At 37.5% G+C, this 19,430-nt stretch overlaps 1 protein-coding gene across 1 annotated transcript in view; it reads left to right on the forward strand.

Annotated features, from left to right (window-relative positions):
• Positions 1–19,068, forward strand: part of LOC110258441 (echinoderm microtubule-associated protein-like 5) — a gene marked incomplete at its 5' end in the record, with an annotated part of 63,855 nt that extends 44,787 nt beyond the window's left edge. The window contains 7 exon segments of the mRNA XM_021081695.1: positions 4,644–4,749; positions 6,494–6,587; positions 8,299–8,399; positions 13,651–13,853; positions 14,483–14,594; positions 15,681–15,808; positions 18,743–19,068. Coding sequence (XP_020937354.1) covers positions 4,644–4,749; positions 6,494–6,587; positions 8,299–8,399; positions 13,651–13,853; positions 14,483–14,594; positions 15,681–15,808; positions 18,743–18,952 — 954 coding nt within the window.
• Between the last annotated feature and the right edge of the window lie 362 nt (positions 19,069–19,430).

The following is a 19,430-nucleotide window of genomic DNA, read 5'->3' on the forward strand; positions in this document are numbered from 1 at the left end:
TTTTCATTTGGTTTTCTGTCTGCTGTCCTGATTGGGTCATTTCCATTATTCTATCTTCATTTATTCTTTCCTCTGCATTATTCATTCTGCTTTTCAATGCCTTTAAGTCAGCTCACATCTCTGTAAAAGAATTTTCTAATTTTTCTTGGTTCCTCCCTATATTTTCTAGTTCCTTTCTAGAGTAATCTTCATTACTGTTCTTATCTGCTCTCAATTACATCATTATTTTCACTATCTCCTTATTGAACTCAGCACCTGTTAGACTACAGAGGTCTGTTTCATTGTTTGCTCCTTCAGGGGAATTTTCCTGTTCTTTTAACTGGGAATGGTTCTTGATCTTCTTCATTTTGTTTATATTTTTCTTATTCTGTGAGTTTAGGGAAAACAATTACTATAGTCTTAGAGGGCTATTTATATGGAAGAATGCCCCTGGGTACTTTGTGATGGCTATTTATTTTTGTCTTGGCTGCTGCTTTTGGTTTGGATGTTTTCTGTCTCTTTCCTCAGTGTGCAGGCTGTTATCCCATTGGGATAGGGGGCGTGTCGGTGTAAGGCTTGTGCTTGCTTCCAAGAAGACAGAGGCAGTGGGCAGGCCCTGTAGTCAGTTCCTGGTTGCTAGGCCTTTGACAGTGGCAAGGACCCTTGGGAGGTGGCACAGGCTGCTCCTGGTTGCAGGGCTCTGGGAAGTTATAGTGACCCTCATTGAGGTATAGGTGGCACCCAGAGCTTTTGTCAGTGGCAACAGCAGGGCATGTGCACTCCCAGAGGAGTGAGGGCAATGGGTGGTTGCAGTGCCCTCCTCTGCAGTGATTCCAGAGGTGACCCGGGCTGTAGGTGACACCTGTTCCTGTTTCCCTGGTGGTGGTGGGCCACGCCTACCTTTGGAGTCTGAGATGCCTGGGGCAGTTTCCCCCTGCTCGTGCAAGAGGCACTCTGCCTCCTGAGAGTCCACACATGTGCAGAGAAAGATATTCCTATGGAAGTTCCACCCCTTTTCCTCTCTCCCTCCTCAGCAGTGGTACCTTGCTTCTCCTATAGGCCCAAGCCTCCTCCTGTGTTCCCTCAGCTGTGATGCTCCCCTCCCCAGCCTATGGCACACTGCTCCCTCACCCCTCAGGCTGCCTCCCCACAGCCAACCCTAGTCCTCTTCCTGGAACTGACCTCTGAAGCCTGAGTCTCAGCACCCAGCCTCTGCCTGAGTATCTCAGGTTGTGGGGTCCGAAGGCAGTGGTGCTGATGGTCTGTGTAGCACCCTTTCTGTTTTGCCCTGCTCAGTCTGGCTGCTGCACTTTTCTCTGAGGCTTTGAGGGTCTTCCTCCATGACCATGGCCTCCCGGGATGTAGATTCTTTTCTTCTCTCACAGCTCCCTCTCAGGAGTATTGTTCCCATCCTGATTTCTTTTCTTCTTTTTTCTCTTCTCTCTCTCTCTTTTTTCCTTTTGTTCTACCCAGTTATGTGGAGGGTTTCTTTTTCTTTTTAAAGATTAAAGTTTTCTGCCAGCATTCTATAGATGTTATATGCCAGTCATTCTACATGTAGATGGGTGGTTTTTTTTTTTTTTTATGTGTTTGTAGGAGAAGGTGAGCACCACGTGTTATTCCTCTGCCATCTTGATCCCACCCCTCCTAGTTTCTTAAAGTATATTTATTTTATCTCCCCTCACTTCTATGAGCGTGAAACCATTTCCCCCAGTTTATAAGTGAGGAAGTTTAGGTCTAAGGAAATTAGATAATTTTCTCAAAGATCTCTCAGCTAATAATTGATAAAGCCTAAAGCCCTTGGTCTGTCTGCCTTTAAACACTGTCTAAGTATACCTTCTAGGATGTATTGAGGATGAGCGTGGCTATCTTGCATCATCCTATATAGCTTCCCTGAAAAGAGAGAAAACTCTTCCGCTCCTCCTTCTCCCATCTCCCTCCCTCTCTTTGTGCCTCTCCTCCATCTTTCTTTTTCTCTTTCTTTTCCTTCCCTCCTTTTCTCCCTCCTTTCTCCATTCATAAAACATTGCTGGGTACCAGAAACATGCTGGGAATATAAATGTAACATTTCGCCATGGTAAATCATTTATACTCAGGGGCAGAGAGGAGACAAACATGCAAGAAAATTATGATACAAGGGCTTCTTACCTTGGTACTGTTGACATTTGGGGCCAGAAAATTCTTTGTTATAAGGATAATTGCATTTTTGTGTACAATACACTCCTGTGCATTGTAGGATGTTTAGCAGCATCCCTGGCCTCTATGCACTAGATGCCAGTAACACTACCCATCTCAGATGTGACAACCAAAAGTGTCTCCAAATTGTGTGAAATGTTGCCTGAGAACCACTAATGTAGAGGTATATTTATTATTTTTTATTATTATAAAAAAATTTTAAAATAAAAAATAAAAATATATTTTAAAATTTTATAAGTTAAAAAAAGAGAGAGAGATATTTAAAGTCTTCGTGGAATGTAATAAGGGACTGATTAATTGTCCCTCATGGAATCAGGGAAACCCTCATAGAGATGATGACATTTGAGTTAAGTAGTTACCTCCCTCTGATGGGAAAGTGTTCTAAGTGCATTATATAATGTTTAGCAGTGAGAAAATAAATAAATAAATAAAACAGTTTGTTTTAAGAACTTTGAGCAGGCCAAAGTACTCAAATCTTAGAGTACATGAAGGATATTAGTGGAAGAACTAATTAAATGGGTTGCGAGGGCCCCTAGGGGCATCATTTACCTTCACCTTTAGTTTAAATAAACGGTTCCTCTTAAAAAACAATTATGGGAGTTCCCAGTTGCCTAGCAGGTTAAGGATCCGATGTTGTCACTGCTGTGCCATGGGTTCAGTCCCTGACCTGGGAACTTCCACAAACAACAACAACAACAAACAAACAAAACCCAGAAATGCACAGTTTATATACCCATTGTACTATAGCAAGGAGTTTGGACATTATTTCATTACTAGTGAAATGAAAGCAATGAAAAAACTGGTCATTTACTCCATGATTCTGGAATTTAAGGGAACTCAGGCCATATTAAATTAAAAGTCAGTATGCCCAGAAGACATCCCTGGATACCCAAGAAGGGGAGGTAAAACCTGACTTCTTCTCATCCTAGGTTTTTAGCCAATAATCTAACAAAAAGACAGCTTAACAAGAGGAAAACAGAAAGTGTATTAACAGGTCTGATTCGTATCACCTGCGAGAAACCTAAACCAAATATAACTCAACATGGTGGTTTGGAGTTCCAGCTTGTATAGAAAACAGTATATCTGTAGAGAAATCAAAGGAAACCAGTTAATGACTTAGTGAAACATTGACTGATTGCAGTGTTTTTATATCTTTAGATAAAACCAATCTCAAAATCAATGATAATTAGCATCTATATTAGTTACTTCAAGATGTATCTTTATAGACAGTTATTGTTTCTTCTTATCTGTATAAAGACAATGATTACTTCAGTTTAAAGGAATAATTAAGAATTCAGTTTTGTGAATCTGACTAGGAACCATGAGGTTTCAGGTTCAATCCCTGGCCTTGCTCATTGAGTTAAGGATCTAGCATTGCCATGAGCTGTGACATAGGCCGGCAGCTACAGCTCCTATTAGACCCCTAGCCTGGAACCTCCACACGCCGCACGTGCAGGCCTAAAAAGACGAAAGACAAAAAACTCAGTGGAAACGAATCTGACTAGCATCCATGAGGACTAAGGTTTGATTTCTGGCCTCAGTCAGTGGGTTAAGGATCCAGCGTTGCTGTGAGTTGTATAGGTTGCAGACACAGCTTGGATCCCGTGTTGCTGTGACTGTGGCTGGCGGCTGCAGCTCTGATTCGACCCCTATGGTAACCTTCATATGCCATGGGTATGGTCCTGAAAAAAAAAAAAAAAAAAAGGAATTAAGTTTTGTTAAACTGCTTGGTGCTTTAACACCTCTGTATCTTTTTTTTTTTCTTTTTGCCCACACTCACAGCATTTGAAAGTTCCCAGGGCACAGACTGAATCTAAGCCACAGCTTCAGCCTTCTCAACAGCTGCAGCAATGCCCAGTCCTTAACCCAGACAACACTGGATCCTTAACCTGCCGTGCCACAGTGGGAACTCCAGCCCTTCTGTTCTTTGTTTACACCATTATCCTAGCCTAGAATTTGCTTGCTTGCTCCTTTTTTTTATCTTCTCTTTTTAAGACCTATACTTTTTGAAGGCCCAGGTCAAGTGTCATCTCTCCTGTGAAGGTTTTCTCTGCAGCCTTTTCATCCTCATTAAGCATGTATTACCAGGTGTTCTTAGATAACTGAAAATATCTTGTATCCCAGTAAGTTTGCAAAATTTATTTGACTGTCTTAGTGCTCATTGTACCTAGCATAGTAATACTACAAAATAATAGATGTTCAGTAAACATTATCTTTAATGATGAAGCATAGGATAAGATTTAGGAGCCAAATTGTTCTAGAAACAATGAGCCTAGTCTCATTAGTTTTACCACAAATGTAAGGGGAAAAATGATCACATATACAGTCTGCTTCATAATTTTTATTTGATAAATGTCTATAGCAAACAAGACAAAGGCTGTAAAGTCTCCTGTTTTATTTATTTTCTTTTATAGATATGAAAACAAATGACTTAATTGTATAAAATGACTTTTATAATTCTGTTTTAGGTAGGTAGGGATCCCACAATTCACATATGGGATACAGAGACCATTAAACCATTGTCGATATTAAAGGGCTACCACCAATATGGTGTCTGTGCTGTTGATTTCTCAGGTAAGGCAGTTTTCTATCTCAGTAAGAATGATCAGAATGCAGAGGCAATCCGTAACACTTTAGTCTAAATCACTATTGCCCAAACTTGCCATTTAAAGATGACCTCACAGTTTTTATCAAATGTGGATATGTTGTCCTAACCAGTCAAGGCTATGAAAGTGTGAGTTTGCTAGCTGGTTTATAATTATACTTTAATAAGTATAATTTTTAATACCCATTATTATGAAGATATTTCTATTAAAAGATGTTTTATCTAAATAATCTCTGAAACCATGTCAGTTACATCTAGTGGTATGTATCTCCCACTTCAGACAAACCCTGATCTCACTTAATATTTTACAGCAACAGAGTAAACTTTGAAAATGTTTAAGGTGAAAGCTAGGACAAAAAGAGGTGAGAACTGAAATATTTGTTTTATAACATTTCTATGAAGTGACAATTCCAAGCTATCTTTTCAAAATAATTTCAAATCATGTTAACTCTTTGTTACATATTTAAAAGTTTAACAGCTACAGATAGATTTACAGTGAAAGCCAGGGTGTGAGTTAGGAATGGGGAGGAATACCAGTAACAGAGAATTTTATATTAAGAAACAATAAATTTAGGAGTTCCGTCATGGCTCAGAGGAAATGAACCTGACTAGCATCCATGAGGACACAGGTTCGATCCCTGACCTCACTCAGTGGGTTAACGACCCAGTGTTGCCGTGGCTGTGGTGTAGGCCAGTGGCTATACTTCCAATTCAACCCCTAGCCTGGGAACCTCCATAAGCTGTGAGTGCGGCCCTAAAAACAAAAACAGTAAATATATACTTTCTGCTGCTTTGACTGCAGAGATAGTTATAGTAGAGTTTGGGCGGGGGGGGGAATGTATATACACATACGAGGATCTGCCAAAGGTCAAGAAACTGGCAAACAAAGGGAGTCAACAAGAAAAATACCACTGGTAGCAATAATGAACTAATTGAGGTTTGCAAAAAGTGTGGCAGAATAGCAAACATTTTATTATAGATTGAGCCTTTATAATCTATAAATACATGCACAGCTGCCAGTGTGACTGACTTATCTCAGTAATTTGTCTAATAATCATTACTTATTGTTTGATAGTGGTAATAACTAAAATAATTGACCTTCACTAAAAACAGTCACATTAGGAGTTCCCTGGTGGCCTAGCAGGTTAAGGACCTGGCATTGTCACTGCTATGGCTCTGTTCACTGCCATGGTGAGGGTTTGCTCCCTGGCCTAGGAACTTCCACACACCACGGGCATGGCCAAAACAAAGAAACAGTCACATCAACAGTAATATGTAATTGTAATCTATGTCTTTTTCTATGACTTGCTTTTCATAATCCCTATAACTTCTTAAATCACAGCAGAGTTCCTATGGTGAATTTCATTGGCATGTATCATTTCTCTGTCCTCCTCTCTTAGTTTTTTCTTTCCTTCTCAGCTTTTAAGTCTCTTTTTTCCACTTTTCATATCTTCTTCCTTTCCCCCATCTCAAGCTGGTGGGTAGATGAGGTGAATGAAATCAGAGAAAATGTCAGCAGATAGGTTTAGATGTGTAGAGAGACTATTCTTCCCTCTTCTTATAAATTTTGGGTTTTTTTAAAATAGCTGTATGCATGCCTAACATTAAAAATTGTTTTATAAAATTTTAAATATGGTTCTGTGGTATCAGATTATGTACTTTTTTAATCTTCTGAATGTTAATTGTTAATCTCTCTCTCATTAATTTTCATAGCGGATGGGAAACGTTTGGTTTCAGTTGGAATAGATGATAGCCACACCATTGTGCTGTGGGACTGGAAAAAGGGAGAGAAACTTTCACTAGCAAGGTGAGGAAAAATTTTGGTATCTCATTGGCAAAATACTGAAATTACTTTGGACTTAAAATTTTTTACAGTTATAATATTTTTGAAATCAAGCAAACATGCAACTTTTTGTTGCTGCCATCCTTATTACCATCAAATAAATAGCATAATCAATGTAAAAATACAAATGATTTCAGGATTCATTTGTAGGTTTAGCCCTTGTGAACATACTTTTTTATGTGACTATAATATGATGATGGAAGGAGATATTATTTAAATCTCTATTTATAGGTAGAATGAATGCTGCCATAATATAAGCTATTCTGTAGTCATTGAAAACATGATAAAATATTTATATTAGATATTTGAGTGAAGGAAGATACATAAATACATATATCACAAAGAAGCTATAGATTATTTTTATTTTATCCATTATAATTTTCATTTTCTAAATTTTCTACAGTGAGCACCGTTATTTTTATAGTAGTACAAATGTTAACAATTGCTTTTACCACTCAGCCATAAAAAAGAACAAAATAATGCCATTTGCAGCAACACAGATGCAACTAGAGAGTCTCACACTAAGTGAAGTCAGTCGGAAAGTAAGGGACATATACCACATGGTATCACTTATATGTGGAATCTAAAATATGGCACAGATGATCCTATCTATGAAACAGAAACATCACAGACATGGAGGGCAGACATGGTTGCCGAGAGGGAGGAGGTGGGATGGACAGGGAGTTTGGGGTTAGTAGGTGCAAACTGTTACATTTAGAGTGGATAAGCAATGAGGTCTTTCTGTACAGCATGGGCAACTACATCCAGTCTCTTGGGGTAGAACACAATGGAAGATAGTATGAGAAAAAGAATGTATAGGTATGACTGGGTCACTATGCTGTGTAGCAGAAATTGACATAACACTGCAAGTCAGCTATACTCTAATTTAAAAAAGTGTTAAAAAAAAAAAAACAGTTGCTTTAAAGGAGGAAATAGTCAACAGTGTCAGAGACTCATTTTTTAAACTTTCTCTTCATTAAAGTGAGACATAAAAGCACTTTTAAAGTATAAATAAATGCTTTTTAACCAAATAAAAGATGGTTTAAGAGGAATTTGGGGCATTCCCATTGTTGCTCAGAGGTAATGAAACTGACTAGTATCCATGAGGATGTGGGTTCAATCCCTGAAATTACTCAGTGGGTTAAGGATCCAGTGTTGCTGTGAGCTATGGTCTAAGTTGCAGACATGGCTCAGATCTGGCATTGCTGTGGTTGTGGTGTAGGCCAGCAGCTACATCTCCAACTCGATCCCTAGCCTGGGAACTTCCATATACCACAGGTACGGCCCTAAAAAATACAAAAAAAAAAAAAAAAAAAGAGGAATTTGGATGACTTGGAAAGGCTATATTAAGCAGTAACAGACTATTATAAAACAAATGTTTTAACCCATTCATGCCACAAATGGCCCTCTCAATGTATAGTACTGAAGTAGGTGCTGTCCAAAAGAGGGTTAGTCTTCACTGTCCCAGTATTTTAAGATGCTCTTGAGAAGAGTTAATAAATTAAAATAATGACAAAATAACAAATGTCAGTGTTTACAGAGCCCAAACCTGAGAGACAAGTGAGCCAAGCTTTTAGTAATGGGTATGGTAATCAAGATAGGGTATGGATTAGGCAACAGATTATTACAGAAGAGATTTGTCTTCAGAGTTAAAACATTTTGGTATTTATTTCAGAGGAAGTAAAGATAAGATTTTTGTTGTAAAGATGAACCCGTACGTGCCTGACAAATTAATTACAGCCGGAATTAAACACATGAAATTTTGGCGTAGAGCAGGTAAGGAAGTGCTTCTTTTTGCTCCTTTGAAACTTAAGAAACTATTACTTGTAAAAGTGATGTGGCTAAGTGCAATGTGATCTCCTAGATTGGATCCTAGAGCAGAAAAGACATTAGTTGAAAAATAGGAGAAATCCGAGTGAAGTCTGGAGTTCAGTTAATAGTAATGCGTCAAATGTTTTTTTTTAGTTTTAACAGCTAGTCTATAGTATTGTAAAATGTTAATGTCATGGGGAACTGGGCGGGCAAGGAGTATATGAAAACACTGTTATCTTTGCATTTTTATGAAAATCTAAAGTTATCCAAAATGAAAGGTTTTTTTTTTTTAAATAATTCACAGTTGTCTTGGTACCTTGCAAACAAATGTTAAGATTTATTTTATCATCCTTTACTGGCTGTGTTGATGTAGTATTCCTATTTGCAAAAGGATTTAATTTATGAGATTAATCAAGTGATGTCCAGATTTCCTTCTCTTAAAGACATGTTTTTTAGTCTAAACTGAAAATAAAAAATTGTGTCAAAATTTTTATGTGCTATAAAATGATACAGAAGTGAAATGATATATTATTTTAATCATTTAATAATATAGTTACTGTGGGAAAAGTTCACGTTTTAAAATTAAAAGTCTCTTGGAGTTACCGTCGTGGCGCAGTGGTTAATGAATCCGACTAGGAACCATAAGGTTGCAGGTTTGATCCCTGGCCTTGCTCAGTGGTTAAGGATCCGGCATTGCCATGAGCTGTGGTGTAGGTTGCAGACACGGCTCAGATCCCGAGTTGCCATGGCTGTGGTGTAGGCTGGTGGCTACAGCTCCAATTAGACCCCTAGCCTGGGCATCTCCATATGCCACAGGAGCGGCCCTAGAAAAGGCTAAAGACAAAATAAATTAATTAATTAATTAAATTAAAAGTCTCTTTTTGTATAGAAGAGTATACTTACAAATTCCACCAATTTAACAAAGTCTCAGTACACTTAAACCTTTCAAATAAAATACATAGATATAGAGAGAAGTGAAACATAGTTAGAAGAGAATAAGCTTAGTGAGGATATTTCCCAAGTTGAATTAACTTTCAGATTTTAAACTACCCAGGACAGAGTCAATTTTCAGACTAAGATTTAATACTTTTTCACAAACTCATGAGACCATAGTATGTAGACATTTACCAAGTAAAAAGAAGTATCTTCACATTGGTAATTTTTATTCCCATACATTTAAACAAAACTTTTGAATGTCTTAATCACTTAAAATTGCAGATATCCAGCAAGTAATCCTTATTACTATTGCTGTATTTTAAAAAAAAAACTGTAAATTTGTTTGAAGACACTTTAAAAAAGTAAATAGCCTTGAAATGAAAAGATTGTCAATTGAATAACTTTTTTTCCTTAAGTTTGATTAGACATATAGGAAACCCGAAGTTAAACCATAAAAGGATAAATGTTAAGACTTTGGGCCAATTCAGTCTTGCTCACTTTGGGAGTTCTGATCATAGGGTTCACTAGTCAACTGGGAAATAAGTAACCATTTTATTAATCTAATAAATGCCATCTGTCTAGCCCTCTAAATGCATAGCTTTATGTAAAACTAAGTTAAAGATTACTTAGGACTGAGACTAAAAGGGAGGTTCTTACCTCCTAGCCCAGATCTAGGCTTTGAGAATTCCAAGTTACAAATAATTAGCCTCTCCTCTAAGGAATTTGAACTCTCTTCCGTGGCTGGTGGGTCAGGAGCCACTGAAAGTTTTTCAATACAATGATAATATGACCTTATACAATATGAACCAGTTATGTTGTGTGTATCAGAAAACTCAGTAATGATTATCTAAACTAGAGGTGGAAAACTCTGAAAAGGGTTAAACAGTAAAGTTTTAGACTTTCCAGACCCAAGGACAAAATGGAGACTATTATATAGATACTTACAGAACAAGAAAGAAAACTGCTGCACTGCTTTACTCACTTTGCACCCAGTTGCCTTTAACTGGTGACGTTCCCTCCAAGATCAGCTCTGCAGTGATTGGGACTGACAGGTTGGGCTGGAGAGACCATAGTCAGCTTCACTCTGCCCTGGTGACACATCGATCATACTGTGTTGTTTCCTCCTGGAAAGTGCTGCCTTATCAACTTGGGCAGATGGCCAGAGGCAGAACAGCTCCCAGACTGTGATTTCATTGCTGGGTGCCCAGCAGTGGCCATTAGCGAAGTCCTCAGGGTGTAGGTGGTGACCAGCTCAGGCCCTGGGCAGCTGCTGGGTGGCAGCCAAAAGTCAAGGAGGCAGGCTGTGGGAGCAGAGAAGGAAACTGACGTCACCACCACAGCTCTGCTCCAGTGGGCACCATACAAAAACAGTGATGGCAGGATTTGGCCTGCAGCCTATAGTTTGCTGACCCTGCTTTGGACGGATATTCTGTGCTCTGGTGAAAGCCATTCCCTCCACTTGTGTGCTGGATCCCATCTCTCACCTGTTCGAGGATATCACTCCAACTTTGCTTCCTTTTCTCCCCTGTACCATCAGTTTTCCCTCTCTACCAACTCATTCCCTTAAGCATAAAATCGTGATCTTATTTCTTGATCTTAAATAAATAAAACCAAACAAAACCCCTCTTTCAGCTCTATCCTTCAGTTGCTAATCAATTTCTCTTCTTACCTATGCACTGAAACACCACACAGTTGTGTACACTTTGAATTTACAGTTTATCTTATTATTTTGAGAGGAGTCTAATTTTCCTCCCTCAGTGCTTGCAAGTTCATCAACAACTCTGGCTGCCATGTTAAGAAAAGACAGTATTGTGAATACATTTGGAACATGACTACTTTTCATTATCTTCCATCTTCCCCAGGCCCGTGCCACCCTTATCATTTGCCCAGATGATTAAAATAGCCTTCTAACTCTTTTCATCCCTGCCACTATTCAAATTACTCTCAACTCAGAAATCAGAATGAACTTGGTAATAAATGATGTGCCAAATCTTGTCTTCCACCACCCAGATGTTTTTCATCTCATGAAGAGATAAAAAACATTTACCTTCTTTGTTACTCCATTCTGGCCTCCCTAGTTGTTCTTTGAAGATTCTTGTTAGGTTCCTGCATTGGGGGCTTTGTGTTTGCTGATCCCTCTGTTTTAGTTCTTTTTCTTTTTTTCTCTTTATGACCACACCTGTGGCATATGGAAGTTCCTGGCCAGGGGTCAACTTGGAGCTGCACCTGCTGGCCTAAGCCACAGTCACGGCAACATTGGATCCAAGCCACATCTGCAACCTACACCACAGCTTGCAACAACACTGGGTCCTTAACCCACTGAGCAAGGCCAGGGATGGAACCTACATGCTCATGGACACCACATTGGGTTCTTAACCCACTGAGCCACAATAGGAACTCTTGATCCCTCTGTGTCTTGAGCATTCTTTTTGTGTGGCTTGCTCTTCCTACCTCCTTTGGGTCTTCATGTGTAGATACCACCTTCTCGGTGAGGCTTTTCTTAATCACCCTTCTTAAAATGAGCCCCTCTTATTTCTTACCTCCCTGTGTGTTTACATTCTCTCCATAGCACCCATTATTGTCTAATATGCTGTACATATTACCTATTTGTCATGTTTATTGACAGTCTTTTACCCAGAAGCTCCATAAAAGCAGAGAATTTTGTTGTCTTGTCTTTCTTGTTCAGAACTCTACCCCCTCTCCCTTGAATTATGCATAGCATATGTATTTCTTGAATAAAAAAATGAATGAGTCATTTGGGAACATGGGCGAAAGATATCAATAGGTAATGAATGACTAATAAAAATAGGAAATTATAATAAAGCTCATTGATAATTAGAGAAATGCAAATTAAAGCCACAATACAATTCATTTGGTATTTCACACCTCCCAGTCTGATAATATCAAGTGTTCCTGAAAGGCGGGAACCCACAGGAAGTCCTTTTATTGTTAATGGGAGTATACATTGGGTATCATCTTTGGAGAACAGTTAGGCAAGAGATGATACCTCTCATCCATATGCATTTCCTTTTGCACATAAACACTATCGCCATTCCTCTTGCACTTTTTTTTTTTCTGTTTTGTCTCTTTGCCTTTTCTAGGGCCACTTCCCACGGCATATGGAGGTTCCCAGGCTAGGGGTCCAATCGGATCTGTAGTTCTTAACCCAGTGAGCAAGGGCAGGGATTGAACCTGCAACCTCTTGGTTCCTAGTCAGATTTGTTAACCACTGCGCCACGACAGGAACTCCTCCTCTTGCACTTTTATAGAAGAAGCCCTGGCAAGAATGTTTAGCAGCATCGTTTCAATAGCAACATCTTGGAAGCCACTTTATTAAGTCCCCACTGATAGGAAAAAATTATATTTATATAATGGAAAGCTACATCGTTTTGAAAATGAGTTTTCTAGAAGTACAAATCAGTATGTATAAAACTCTACCACATGGAGTTCCCGTCGTGGTGCAGTGGAAATGAATCCAACTAGGAACCATGAGGTTGTGGGTTCAATCTCTGGCCTTGCTCAGTGTGTTAAGGATCTGGCATTGCTGTGAGCTGTGGTGTATTGTAGGTTGCAGACACGGCTGGGATCTGGCGTTGCCATGACTCTGGCGTAGGCTGGTGGCAACAGCTCCAATTAGACCCCTCGCCTGAGAACCTCCATATGCCACGGGTGCAGCACTAAAATTTTTTATCTTTTTATTTATTTTAACCACTAATTGTTGGTTAAAAAACCAAGAAGCACGAGAATACATACAGGGTGGTATTTGTAAAAAATTTTAAACAGGAAAAATAATATGACATATTATCTAAGAATTCATAAATAAGTAGTAAAATATATGTAAGGGAATGTGTGAGAATATCACATTCAGAATAGTAGAGGGTGAAGAAGGGAGATGGGATGGCATACATTTTTGGTTGTTTTAGTAATTTTATGTAAGTTGATAATTGATATAGAAGAGTTTATTGTATTGCTTTTGTTACTTTTTGTATTAAATATATCAATATAATTTTTTTAATTAGTCAAAAGACTGATTAAAACTGACTTAGCATATATTTTCATTTATCCAAAAAGCTATGGCTGTAAAGCAGCCGTGGGTGTGGCTGCCTCAGCCAAGCAAAGTGCTGCCCAAGTCACTGACTGAGAGACCTGTATTTTTTTCCTTAACTCTTATCGTTATGTCTTTCTCTTTAAGCAAGAACAACAGTAGAAAAGAAATGTTATTGCTTTATACTTTATACATTTTGAAAGTGGTACTTTCATAATATTTTTTATGAACCAGGGGGAGGATTGATTGGAAGAAAAGGCTACGTAGGCACACTGGGGAAAAATGACACAATGATGTGTGCAGTGTATGGATGGACTGAAGAGATGGCTTTTTCTGGAACATCCACAGGAGACGTGTGTATCTGGAGAGATGTCTTTCTTGTAAAAACAGTTAAAGCACATGATGGGCCAGTGTTCAGTATGCATGCATTGGAGAAAGTAAGTAACCTAATGATATTTTGTTAAACTTAAGTTGAACATGCAGTGCACAACATTTCACAAGTAAAGGAACACTACCTTTCTACTTGGCTGAGCTACCCAATAAAACTCTGTGAGCTGGAGTCTTCCTGACTGTATTTTCTTCCTCTGTGCAAACTCCTTAACACAGAGTGAAATAGGTCTGCTGTAAAAAAAAAAAAAAAAAAATTAGCTTTATATTTATTAATCACTTAATATGTGTCAAAAATTGTTTGAGTACTTTATATATAATCCCTGTATCCTATGAGGTAGCTACTATTATTATCCCCTCTTTTTAAAGATTGGGATTATGAAGACTCTGGGAGAATATATGTTAACTTGCTGAAAGTAGTAGAGCTACTCTGTGATTCCAAACTGTGTTTTAAATCTTATCCTAAAAGTAGAATGTTTAGTGTCGATGTAAATTTTTTTTTGCAGATTCTTTGTTCATGTTTAAAAAATGTCATGGATTCTTATGCTAACTTGTGTTTTTTCAGACTGTAACTTCTGGCTATAAATGTTCTTTCCTCTAGCATTTTTCAGTATAAAAAAAGGTTATTATTTTTTATAACATTTAGATGTTTATTAACTTAAACCTTTTGCTTTCATAGGGATTTGTAACTGGAGGAAAAGATGGGGTGGTAGCTCTTTGGGATGACTCTTTTGAAAGATGTCTAAAGACCTATGCTATAAAAAGAGCTGCTTTGGCCCCAGGATCAAAAGGTGACTTGAGATTTAATTTACTTTGTAGGAAAAAAAGATTAATTGCTCATTAACATGGGTGATCACTGAAATGGAACACTTGGAATGTATTTTTCCTTCTTTACTAGATAGGCATCAGAGTTCTATAAGAGAAGCCACTTAACTGGATGCCAGAATCATTGCTGTCCCTTCAAAATCTCTTTTCAGTGATACACATAGTAAAATATAAACAAATGCAAGATTATTAATAATTAATTTCTAACATTTTTAATTCTTCAAAGAAAATTGCCTTGTTAAGTGTCACATTTACCTCCAGTCAGGGATTTGTTTTCAAACTTGGCCTTTTGTTTCACCTGGTGTTTTTTGACTCTCCCTCTCTAGCCTTGCAGGCTCTTTCTTCTTCCTTTGTCCTTTCTCTCAGTGCATTACTGCACTCTGTCACACCATCTCTGACCTCCAGGCCTTTCTTTGTGCTTTCACTTTGGCCTAGAGTTTTCCCTTTCTCCTCCCTCCTGCTTCCTCCAGTTACTTGACTATATACTCGTTTTTCAGATCTCAGTCATTATTTCGTCTAGAGTGATTTCTTCCTCTCCCATACCTCCCCCCAAAAAGGTTAAATTTCCCTTTTGTTCCTTTTTAATTATGTTCTCACATTGGATCTGTTTTCTTCACTGTATGCTCTGTGAGGACAGGAGCTTGACTCTATCACATTTACCAGTATACCTCTGAAGCCTACCTGGAGCACAGTAAACATAATTAATCTTAATGAATTGAATTAAAATTTCTAACCAGAATATTGTACATGGTCTAAGAGGATCAGGAGATGGATAAGGGGCAAATGTAAAAGGAAAAGAAACAGTTGTCAGAACGGTAGTAGGGGATGTGGGATTATATAGAACCATAGAAATGTAGTATGTAAGTGGTACTTTTGAGATTAACAGAGTGAGTGATCTGGGAAAATGTGGTGCTTTTATTAGAGTACTTAAAGTATAGGAGGAAGCAACTTTGTAATATGATTTGCATTGTCAAAATAGCATCATTGGCAATATATACCTCTTTGTAGTCTAGTAACTTCATACCTAGAGAACATCTCCATTTAACGCTTAGGTCTTCTCTTGGAAGATAACCCATCTATACGTGCGATATCATTAGGACATGGTCACATTTTAGTTGGCACAAAGAATGGTGAAATACTCGAAGTGGATAAAAGTGGCCCAATAACGCTTCTGGTCCAGGTAATTTAAAATTTTAATGTGCTTTTTTTCTCCTTTGTATAAATTGATTCAATACATACGAGCCAAAAGTTGGCAGTGGTGAAAAATGTTAAATTAATTAGGGAAATATTTGTTAGTGTTAATATTTATAAGGAGTTTTAAATGTAATTATAACTGAGTAGATACAGTAAGTAAATATGCATGCTATCATGTGGAATATCTGCCAGTATTTTCAGTACTTTCTTACTGCAAAACACGGAACCAATAGAAAGAAAAGCCAATTGTAACTAATGTAATACAGTCCATTTATTTCATATTTAATTTTATTTTTTTGAAGTATATTGTTGAACCCAAGGCATTTGTTTTTCTATGAAACTCTTCAGCTTAGTTCATTTTTCCTCAAGTTTATCACATAGAAAAGTTAAAAAAAGAATGTATACTAAAATTTTATTACTGAAAATATTTATCAGTGAAGATATGTTAAAAGTCCAGAAGTAAAAAGAATTGTGTAGTAGAAATATAAAATGTAACAGCAGGATTAGCTCTTCTTTAACATTTCCATCAGGAATGTTGTATCAATTTTTTAGGTTTGTGTTTCCTATGTTTATTATGTTTTCCATACTATAAAACATGGCAGATGAGGTAGATCTGTCCTAATGAAAAATTGTCCTCATCCATGTCTGTATAGGAATACTTTCTGGATTCACTTTTTACCCTGCAAAAGAATTATCTTCTTTCTTAATACAGACTGATTTCTTCTCCAACCCCCACTTCACTCTTATATACTAAAGATCACATATAGATGAGAACACTGCATATGCTTTAATGTTAATGTATTATTCTGATATAATAAGGTAACTTTGTAAGCAAATAACAAAACATTTTTTATTAAATTAACTGTCAAACCTTCGTGTCTTACTTTTTAATTTAAGCATCATGATAATCCTTTTAAGTAAAAAGGTGACAGAGTTGTGTTAATGTCTTTATGATCTATTAACACAAATACATTTTTTTTATGGCCACACACATGGCATGTGGAAGTTCTGAGGCTGAGGATTGAATCCAAGCTGCAACTTGTGACCTACATCGCAGCTGCAGCAGTGCTGGATCCTTTAACCCACTGTGCAGATCTGAACCAGAGCCACTGCAGTCAGATTCTTAACCCACTGTGCTACAGCAGGAACTCTAACACAAATACACTTTTACAGATGAATCCATAGATGGCCCTATTCAAAAACACAGACAACTTCATAATTGTGAGAAAAGATTTTTAGAAGTCATAAATGACATCCTATTACTTTTGATATTTATTATAGAAAGTTTAAGATTTTCAAATATTTACTGTCTCCTAAATATCAGGAACAAGACAAGGATAACAGATTTTACCATTATTGTCCAAAATTGTATATAAGGTCTTAGCCAATCCAGTAAAACAAAACAAGACAAAGAAGGTATAAGTGTTGGAAACAAATGAGTAACACTAGATGGATGTCAGTATTGGCAGATATTATAACCCTATGCCTTGCATATTCAAGAGAATAGACTAAAAAATTGTTAGAACTAATTAAGGAGTCCTATAAAATGTACATATACAAAATCACCACATAGAAGTATTTCCGCATATTAGCAATGACCAGTTAGAAAATGACACAAAAATGATACTCACAAAGAAAACTGTATAGTAACCGGAAATAAATATGGCTAAAAATATGCAATACTTATATTAAGAAAACGACAACAGGAGTTCCCCTTGTGGCTCAGTGGTTAACGAATCCAACTAGGAAGCATGAGGTTGCGGGTTCGGTCCCTGGCCTTGCTTAGTGGGTTAAGGATCCAGCATTGCCATGAGCTGTGGTGTAGGTTGCAGATGCAGCTTGGATCCCGAGTTGCTGTGGCTCTGGCGTAGGCTGGCGGCTGCAGTTCTGATTAGACCCCTAGCTTGGGAACCTCCATATGCCCCCGGGGTGCAGCCCTAGAAAGGTAAAAGACCAAAAAAAAAGTATATGATAACATTTAATAAGGACATAAAAGATCTCAGTAAGTTAAAATTTGGTATGATCATAATCCAAATCCTAATGAAATTTTTCACAAATTCTGGAAAGATTTTTTTTTATTCATGTAGAGAGAAACTGTATTCAAAAATAGTTAAGAAATTTTTGAGAAACTCTCCATGCTAGGAATAAAGATAATATAAAACTATAGTAATTAAAAGTGTGAGAAGTGAGAATGTATGAACACAACAGAAGTACATTCATATATATATACCCTGCAGAAAACCCCCGTATACAACAGTGTAGCAGCAGTATTTATGCATCAGTCTGGAAACTCTAGTGCCTCTTAACAATATTAAATCTTCTGATCCATGAACATGGGATCTTTCTATTTATTTAGATCTTTAGCTTTTTCAGCAATGTTTTATAATTTTCATGTCAGTGAGTTGGGATGAGGAAGAAAAGGAGTAAGTCTTGGTTTAAATAGAAAAACTTTTACAGTTCTTAATGAAATTTAGCAGATTTTCTTGAGTAAATGTTTCTTCATTTGTTGTAGCTCCTTGAAACAATTTCCAGAGACTTAATTTTTTTTTAATGATTTCCACCAGTTTCACTGATGAGCAGGTCTGTAGCACTCCTTGCTCTATCATGCAGGAAGTCCCTTCTGTATGGCAATTATTAACATTTCAGGGCAGCCAATTCCTGTTTTTCCACCCAGTAAATGGCATACAGTTTTGAAGGTGACTTCAGTGGTAACTTGATTATATTGAAACTGTGATGATAAAGTTGTTACAAAGGTATTTTAAGGTGTTTTCAAAAAATAAAGAGAAAACTTATTAGGTTTATCTATTATTCATTAGCCTGTCATTATCATGTATTATTGAATGTTGTCTTTAACTGCAAATATTTGTCTAACTACAGATATCTTTAGGTTAAATTGATCTTAACTATGTTTTCTTCATAGGGGCATATGGAAGGAGAAGTATGGGGTTTGGCTACACATCCTTATCTGCCCATCTGTGCTACTGTAAGTGATGATAAAACTTTAAGAATATGGGATCTCTCTCCTAGTCATTGTATGTTGGCTGTCCGGAAACTGAAAAAGGGTAAGTGGCTCTCAGATTTGAGTGTAAATTGTCACAATTTTCTAACCTTTACAAATGTAAGACAGTGATAGTAGGTATATAAAAAAAGAGTTCAGTTCCCTTTTGTGGCTCAGCAGGTTAGGAACCAACATTGTCTCTGTGAGGTTGCTGGTTTGATCTCTGGCCTCGTTCAGTGGGTTAAGGATCTGGTATTGCCATAAGCTGTGGTGTAGGTCACAGATGTGGCTCAGATCTGGTGTGGCTGTGGTTGTGGCGTAGGCTTCAGCTGTAGCTCCAATTTGACCCCTGGCCTGGGAACTTCCATGTGCTGCAGGTGCTGCTGTAAAAAAAAGAAAAAAAATAAGACTTTAAATATTTATACTGTGTCCACTTGATGATGCTATGTAAAGAAAATTAATTATACTTAGTCTTTGCTTTATGAAACTTCCTATGATCATGCCTATCCTGAGCCAGTTTTCAGTATCATTTTGGGAAAAGAATATAGGAAGGAAGCAGAAGCTAAGTTTTCTACCGTCTGTGACTATGGATTATATGTAATTCAAAACC

This window comes from Sus scrofa, unplaced genomic scaffold, assembly GCF_000003025.6.
Source record: "Sus scrofa isolate TJ Tabasco breed Duroc unplaced genomic scaffold, Sscrofa11.1 Contig2033, whole genome shotgun sequence".
NCBI lineage: Eukaryota > Metazoa > Chordata > Mammalia > Artiodactyla > Suidae > Sus > Sus scrofa.